Consider the following 9322-nt stretch of genomic DNA (forward strand, 5'->3'; position numbering starts at 1 on the left):
AACAAGATGATTGCCAGGTAGCCATGTTGGACTTGAAATGTTAAGTTTGGTACTTGCCAGATCCTCCTTAAATTTCAAAATTTATAAAAATATAAATAAGGTAGCATCCTTTTTGAAAGTAACATCGGTCATAGATGGGAGTTAAGTTAAGGCACTTCCAAACTCCAGATCATCACACCTTCTTGACTAGATTGGATATCGTGTTACATGTCTCCCTCAGCTACTTAACCAAAGCCAACACTATTGTAACAGTGGGAGTTTATGACAGAGGATATCAAGCACTTATAGCAGTACCAATCGGTCAATTGTGAATTGTCAATACATTCCTGTTCTGGCATGTCTAAACATCTCCTAACTTTACATCTAAACATCACATAAGTTGGAGTTGGAAGAAATGTAAAAGAACTAAAAACGTATCGACGTCTCAATATATCTTGGATGTATGATAATGGCTGGAAGAAGAAACAGTACCGTTATAAGTGGTACTCACGTCTGTCTTTAAAATTTCGCAGAGTAGATTCCCAGATTCTTTTGATAATTTACTCTTAAACGTTCTTCCTTTCGAAAGATATGTGTCGATGTGTGTCGATGGATAAAACGGAATTAAAAACGAGGTGAAGTAGCAGCAGAGTCGCCGTCGGCGAATCTTTCGCTGCCGCCATTTTGTCTGCTAAGGATTTCATATATTAAACGATGCATCGCCAGGAAAGACACTTGGCCAGACGGCAGACTATTTAGAGTCTTGACACCAGACGGCAGACTATTTAGAGTCTTGACACCAGACGGCAGACTATTTAGAGTCTTGAGCGCCTGAAGTTGATATTGCAAAAGATACAAGACAAGAAAATTAACAGAAAAAGAGAAGTAACCGAATCATGGACAGGGAGTGTTCGTCAAATCATGAAAAACAACATGAAAAAGAAACCTTTTTTTTTCTCCATTTTCCTAAAGTTGCATTTGTAAATAATGTATGTATAATGCAACATAAATGCATATGATAAAACATATAATGATTTTTTTAATTGCATTTTAAGTACTTGACCGGGACATCGTCGTGTGAACATGCCAAACGTTACATGACAATCAAAGAGAAAAAACAAGAACACAATTTTGTGGTTTTATTTTTACAAATAGAAATAACATAGTTCAAATGTAGAAACATGCACTTATCAACTTATCAGCACATACAGAAACATTCAACGACTTGTCGAGACCCTTCTCAAAAAGACAAAATACATATTAGAAATATATTATTAATCTCATCTGAAAAAGTAAAATTCCTAAAATATAATTCATGATGTTTTTAAATTATAATTTAGTCAAATTAAAAATATGGATATCTGGTATAATTATCTTACCATGAGATCAAGTACGATACATATGATAAATTCACAAAAATGACACAAATACTCTAATTTCAAATGTAATGTCGAACAACCTTGACATCAAGTTTCTCATGATATTGTGGCGTTGTTTCACTAACGTTTTATCGTCCTCTTTGTCGCACTTAAATAAGTTGCTCGTGATGTTTTACAATGTAATCCTTATTGACGAAAATTTAAAAAACAATGATCAAACGCTTAAAAATCAGGGCTTTTGTATATATCACGTCTCAAGCAGTGATTTTTAACAGACTACTTATTTCTTTTCTTTAAGTTTATTGTTTTGCCAAATAGAAATAACATTCCTACAAATACAGAAATATACACTTACCAACACATACAGAATATCAGAGGGTTTGTCACCACTAGACCTTCCTCAAAATGATAAATGATTTAAATTATTAAAAAACGCTATTTCAAATATCAATTTAAATTTATCACTGTATTTATCATTATAAGTTTTTAATACTTCGAAATATGAATGTTCGATGCACTAACCAAAGTACTCAAGTTTGTCTTGTTATCCATATTCACATGTCTAATTGGTCATTGTTTTCTGTAATTTGACATATTGATTTCACAAAATATCAGCGGGGTGATACTAATATTTGAAATAGTTTATACAAAACGAATAATAGAAAGCCTTCCGTCTATAGCACATCACTTATACAATATACAATAACAATAGTAAAATAACCAGCTTCGATTTATATAAAAAGTTTGCAAAAATATCCACCATTAACGAATAATCTAAGAAGACCACTTTCCTGTGAAACAAACAGTAAACACGAACCAATGATTTTATATCAAGTAACAATGTCCCATTTGACTTGACAAAACATAAGCTATATATTATAAACACAACGTTAAATCCCGTTAACCAACAGCTTCATATGAACAGTGAAATAAAATGAGATCAGTGCATTTCCCTGCCCATGATTTCGAAACTGCAACGCCAACTTAAAATCTAAATATAAAAGGATCTTCTCTTATAAGGACGTGTTCAAATATCATTTATAGGTTTTGAATAAAGGACCTATTTGGAAGCAATTTTGAGTATCATAAAAATGCTATTAATGGTTTTTGTTTTGACCGTATGCCGAACAAATGCATACGCTATCTTCTAAACGTTATATCAGAAATGTATGCATGTTTGCATATTTGAACACAATCCGATTTTTATCCTAAATTGTGGAAGTATAATCCTTTAAACTAATACTTTATCCAAGAAAAGAAATTTGGTTACTCCTACCCCTTATTTTCAAATGGAACAATATTCATTTTTTCACCAAATTTTGCAGATTTGACGATTGATATCTTTATATTCAATGGATCAAAGGAAAATGTTGGACTGTTTCTGTTTTTGACATATCATTTGTGTGATTTGTTTCAATTTTTGTGGGATCAAAAACCAATAATAAACGTCAATATGATATAATTTTCCACTTTGTTTTATATGATTTTTGTTATTTTAACATTTGAAACTTGCACAGTAAAACTCAACAGTAACAGTTGTAGTGATAAAACTATGGTCAAACGGTGAACTTTTAGTGATAAATCTATGGTCAAAAGGTGAACTTTTAGTGATAAAACTATGGTCAAACGTTTGACTGTTAGGGATAAACCTATGGTCAAATGGTGAACTTTTAGTGATGAAACTATGGTCAAACGGTGGACTGTAAGGGATAAATCTATGGTCAAATGGTGAACTTTAAGTGATAAATCTATGGTCAAAAGGTGAACTTTTTGTGATAAATCTATGGTCAAAAGGTGAACTGTTAGGGATAAATCTATGGTCAAATGGTGAACTTTAAGTGATAAATCTATGGTCAAAAGGTGAACTTTTTGTGATAAATCTATGGTCAAAAGGTGAACTGTTAGGGATAAATCTATGGTCAAATGGTGAACTTTAAGTGATAAATCTATGGTATAAAGGTGAACTTTTAGTGATAAATCTATGGTCAAATGGTGAACTTTTAGTGATAAATCTAAGGTCAAAAGGTGAACTATTAGTGATAAATCTAAGGTCAAATGGTGAACTTTTAGTGATAAAACTATGGTCAAATGGTGAACTTTTAGTGATAAAACTATGGTCTAAAGGTGAACTTTCAGAGAAAAAAATTTGATCAAAAGGTGAACTTCTAACGCTGCACTGGGATATTCACGAATGATTGTCAAATTGGTCATTATTTAAAACTTTCTTAAAATCAGTAGGCATCTAGTTTTAACACTTTTTCAGATGCATGTTTGCTTTTAAAATAGATGATAATTTGTTACATTTTATTATATTTTTTATACACAAGACCAAAACGAGATTGAAAGTGGTTTAAACCTCAGAAGAGTTCTTCATTAAGTTTAACGTTTGCATACGAGCTGGCAATCAACGAAGGATGTAATTATTCCCTGAGTCATTGTTAACTTATCATGACAAAGTGTTGTCAACCAGCTGTTACATAACCAGGGAAGCTGAAGTCAGACAATAATGTTAATCATCCGATTAGTTAACACTCACACGTTTACACTATGGAATGTGAGAGTGTGAGTTGGCGCATTGCTGCATAATGGACATATATACAGGATGCGGTACGATAATGCATTAGTGTAATTTACACAATGTCATAGATACTTTGAAATATAACAATATCAAACCATTTACTTCAATCAATGAAATACAATAAGAAAATACAGCAAAGCGATTGGTCACCAGTTACATTAACATTATAAACGTCTTTACAAATCATCCAAAGCGTAATAAAACCCAGTTGGTAAAGGCTCATAAATACAACTCTGTGATTGCTGAAATCTAATCACCACAAACTTATGTCTGAATTGAAATTTTCAGAACAACGATGTCAATCACCCAACAATTGTAAAGACAAGCGAAATCACGTGGTAGTTTGGAACATATATAAATACTAAATTAGCGCTCTGCTCAATTTTGAAAGTACAAAGTACGTCCAACGATACTTTTTGTCATTTCAAGGCTCGAAGACAATTTAAATATAAGGCTTTTGTAAAGTAATGATGAACGTGAAGAAATTCTTTAAAATAAACATGATTTTATCTTTATTACGTACAACAACTGTCATTCTATACTTCGTAAAAAATGTAAACAAAAATAGCGTGGCTGTTCGAATAGTTATATAAACAAGGTGTTGATACAGATAACGCTATAAGTAATGTCCTATTATTGTGGTACAACATTCTTATATAACTGGTCTATAATACTGTCAGGATATCTCGGAATGTATGAGGAGTGATAACACTTACAAATTTATAACAATATTTAATATATAAACAATACAAGTTGAAGTCGCTATGTTTGAATATGTATGAAAATGTATAAATATAAACATGAAAAAAACATGATATCATAAAAAAACCACGGAATCTCTCTGACCAGTCCCGGACCAGCCGGCCTGTATCAACACACAGAATAGCACCTATTTATTGCCTTTAACTCATGATCTCTGTTGTGTCTACAAAAAACAATTTTCGTCAGTTTGAATGTCAATTTAATTAATTTAATTTGAAACTTGCATTGGTAAATAATAACTCCACAACTTTTTTCTAAAGGAATAAGTCAAATGTTTAACACAATTCTTTTGTTTGACAAAATGATAATATTACACCTACTGGATGACATAATGAGTAGGCACAAAAACAAAGGAATACACTGTCAAAGTTCAATGTTAAAGTATCCCTGGATACATGTCTAGGGAGCATTGACTGCTTAGGAACTTGTAAACTAACATGATCAAATTTCCACATTAAGAAAATAACGTCTGTGTGACGATGTTTATACTTACGTTCCATTACAGCATTTGGTCAAATGATAATCAAAAAAGGCAAAAGCAAGTGATCTGGTAAGTCGGAGCCCATGCACCTTTCCCTGGTAGTTTCAGAAGTATCTGTAAACCGACGTTGGAAGTATTTGAAAGGAAAGAAGGCAATGCTGCTTTGAGTATGGACAATCTGCTATTCAGATATCAACCTCATCAAGTTCCGGTAACTTGCAGTATTGATGTTTCTATTTCAAAGCACCAAGTTCCAGTTTCTGTGTGTCATTTCGGCTTACCTTCTGAATTTGTAGAGGTCACACAAATCAACTTGGAGTTGATAGTAAGAGCGTTAACTGACCGATAGTAAGTGAGTTGGTAAGCCAGTAGCCGTGTCCGCCTCTACACAACATCCGGTGGCAGGTAATGGGGACAAGTGATGATCGTGAGGCGTTTCAGTGGGACAGACCTCGGCTGTCCGGGTTTCCATGGTACGAATATCTGTTCTTGTTGGTATTAAGCCGTATACTCCAAGCTCGATTCGATCACGACAGCGAGAAGATCTATGTTCTGTCAGGCCCATCAGGAAGCTTTTGTTATCCTTTTCACGTCGCCTTCGACATATCATAGCTTTAATCTCGCGCCTGAAATTAGAGTTGAACCATCCATAAATGATAGGGTTGATACAGACCGAGCTCATGGCAAGTAAATGGCAAACAGCTTTCAGCCAGTTAAAATTTATTCCCGTAAAAAGATGATAGTTGAGATCCGCAAGGAGATTTATTAGTGTAAGGGGTAGCCATGTAATGGCAAAAGATACTGTAATAGATGTCAAAAGGATTATGTTTTTCCTCTGTCGTAATAGATTACGTCTACTTCGGTGAAGTTCTCGTGAATACGAAGGTTTTGATTCTATATGAGTTCGTATAAATTTGCAAATGAGGATGTGTAAAGAAACTATAACTATCATTGGGAATATAAAATGAATGCCTAATATCACAGAGGCGTAACTCTTCCTAGCTATATCCGAGCTCCAATTCTCTAAACAAGATGAGAACAAAAATATTCCTTTAGTAATGTAGACGTCTTCAACCTCGTGAAAAACGAACATTGGAAGTGCTAAGGCGAGTGATACCATCCACACCATTGGGAAAATATACATGAGGCGCGTTCGATCACGAGTGGCATTGGCACAATGAACTATGGCCCTGTATCTGTCCACGGCTATCAACATAATGGTAAAGGTGGACACGAAAACGTAGATTGTCTGTAAAGTAGGCACAAGTTTACACACGATTTCACCAAGTGGCCAATGTTTCATAATCAATCGTACCACAGTGAAAGGAATACATAAGACGGAAGTGAGAATGTCCGACAGAGACAAGTTCATAATGTACCAATTCCTACAAGACTTGAGATTTTTCTTCTTGATGATAATGTAACACATTGCAGCATTCCCCGTAGTCCCGAACACTGTGATGAGACAAAAGCCGAATACGAGGATACAAACACTCACGGATCCGAACCAGTTGTTCGAGAACTCAACATGGGACTGAATCCGCCAAAAATCCGTGACGGAAAAATTGGTAGTGTCAAGCATATCGTCGTCAGGAAGTTGTAACCCATCTGGCGCATGCGCAGTCGATCGGCTGTGAGTAGTATTCGTCCCCATCAGTTTGCCTGTAACAGAAATCGAAGTCTTAATGTGTTAGAAGATTTGTTTTGATAACATGTATTAGGACGTGAAGTACTTAATTTGGACATGGATACATATATCCTGATTTTACATCAAATTATTGATTTCATATTGTAATATCCATATCGCGGACGATTGAAATCGAGTAAATGTTGCACGTCAGTATTTGACAGTAACGAAAGTCTAAAGTAACTTAGAAAACATTATTCAATCAATCAACATATTGATCAATTTGTAACCGTTTAGTTTGATACTTTTCCTCAAAAAGTGTTGCAAGTTTCCTTCCTATTCAAGCATCAGACCAAATCTAATGATGTTATTGATTTATGTACAGTTGGCGTCAATTCTTGAATTCGACCGCACACACTAATATATTTTTTTACCAATGAAAACCAAATTCTAAATTTTGTTAAAACATAAATCTTGACAACAGTGAAAATATCCCCATTGGTCACATGTTATGTTTTAAGCTAGCGATCAATCAGAACAGTCATTTCTACATACTATGTTATTAGAGGCCTAATTTCTGTCCAACGGAAGATCGCAGTTACGACAGCAGAGTCGTATTTAGAAATCTTAGATACATGTGTGTATTTATAAAAGCGATCGTATTTAGTAATCCGGGGTACATGTGTATTTACATAAATGATCTTATTTAGTAATCTTAGATACATGTCTTTTTACATAAGTGATCGTATTGAGTAATCTGAGATACATGTGTATTTTTATAAGCGATCGTATGTAGTAATCCAAGATACAGGTGTATTTACATAAGTGGTCGTATTTAGTAATCTTAGATCCGTGTGTATTTTTATAAGCGATCGTATTTAGTAATACAGGATAAATGTGTATTTACATAAATGATCTTATTTAGTAATCTTAGATACATGTCTTTTTACATAAGTGATCGTATTGAGTAATCTGAGATACATGTGTATTTACATACGTGATCTTAATTAGTAATCTGAGATACATGTGTATTTACATAAGTGATCTTATTTAGTAATCTGATATACATGTGTATTTACATAAGTGATCTTATTTAGTAATCTGAGATACATGGGTATTTACATAACTGATCGTATTTAGTACTCTAAGATATATGTGTATTTATATAAGTGATCGTATTTAGTAATCTTAGATACGTGTGTATTCACATAAATGATCTTATTTAATAATCTGAGATACATGTGTATTTACATACGTGATCTCAACTAGTAATCTGAGATACATGTGTATTTACATAAGTGATCCTAGTAATCCAAGATCCAGGTGTATTTACATAAGTGGTCGTATTTAGTAATCTGAGATATATGTTATTTACATATCTGAGATACATGTGTATTTACATAACTGATCGTATTTAGTAATCTATGATATATGTGTATTCACATAAGCGATCGTATTTAGTAATACAGGATAAATGTGTATTTACATAAATGATCTTATTTAGTAATCTCACAAACAGATGTATTTATCACCCTCAGACACGATACAGAAACATCACCCTCAGACACTTTAGTAATCTTAGATATATGTGTATTTGCATAAGTGATCGTATTTAGTACTCTAAGATATATGTGTATTTAGTAATCTTAGATATATGTGTATTCACATAAGTGATCATATTTAGAAATCTGAGATATATGTGTATTTAGATAAGTGATCGTATTTAATAATCTTAGATACGTGTGTATTCACATAAATGATCTTATTTAATAATCTGAGATATATGTGTATCTACATAAGTGATCGTATTTAATAATCTTAGATACGTGTGTATTCACATAAATGATCTTATTTAGTAATCTCACAAACAGATGTATTTATCACCCTCAGACACGATACGCCAACATCACCTTCAGACATGATACACCCACATCACCTTCAGACACGAGTCACTAACATCACCCTCAGAGTGTATTTACATAAGTGATTGTATTTAGTAATCTAAGATATATGTTTATTCACATAAATGATCGTATTTAGTAATCTTAGATACGTGTGTATTTACATAAGTGAACGTATTTATTAATCTTAGATATATGTGTATTTACATAAGTGGTCGTATTTAGTAATCTGAGATATATGTATATTTACATAAGTGATCGTATGAAGTAATCTAAGATACATGTGAATTTACATAAGTGATCGTATTTAGAAATCTGAGATACATGTGTATTTACATAACTGATCGTATTTAGTACTCTAAGATATATGTGTATTTATATAAGTGATCGTATTTAGTACTCTAAGATATATGTGTATTTATATAAGTGATCGTATTTAGTACTCTAAGATATATGTGTATTCACATAAGTTATCGTATTTAGTAATCTAAGCTATATTTGTATTTACATAAGTGATCCTATTTAGTAATCTAAGATATATGCGTATTCACATAAGTGATCGTATTTAATAATCTAAGATACATGTGTATTTACATACGTGATCTCAACTAGTAA

At 32.9% G+C, this 9322-nt stretch overlaps 1 protein-coding gene across 1 annotated transcript; it reads right to left on the minus strand.

The window, feature by feature from the left end:
• Positions 1–5513: 5513 nt before the first annotated feature.
• On the minus strand, positions 5514–6761 carry LOC110460040 (neuropeptide Y receptor type 1-like). The gene has a single exon (XM_021512737.1). The coding sequence runs from the start codon at positions 6759–6761 to the stop codon at positions 5514–5516; it is 1248 nt and encodes a 415-aa protein (XP_021368412.1).
• Positions 6762–9322: the final 2561 nt, after the last annotated feature.

The sequence above is a fragment of the Mizuhopecten yessoensis genome, unplaced genomic scaffold (genome assembly GCF_002113885.1).
Source record: "Mizuhopecten yessoensis strain PY_sf001 unplaced genomic scaffold, ASM211388v2 scaffold10309, whole genome shotgun sequence".
Taxonomy (NCBI): domain Eukaryota; kingdom Metazoa; phylum Mollusca; class Bivalvia; order Pectinida; family Pectinidae; genus Mizuhopecten; species Mizuhopecten yessoensis.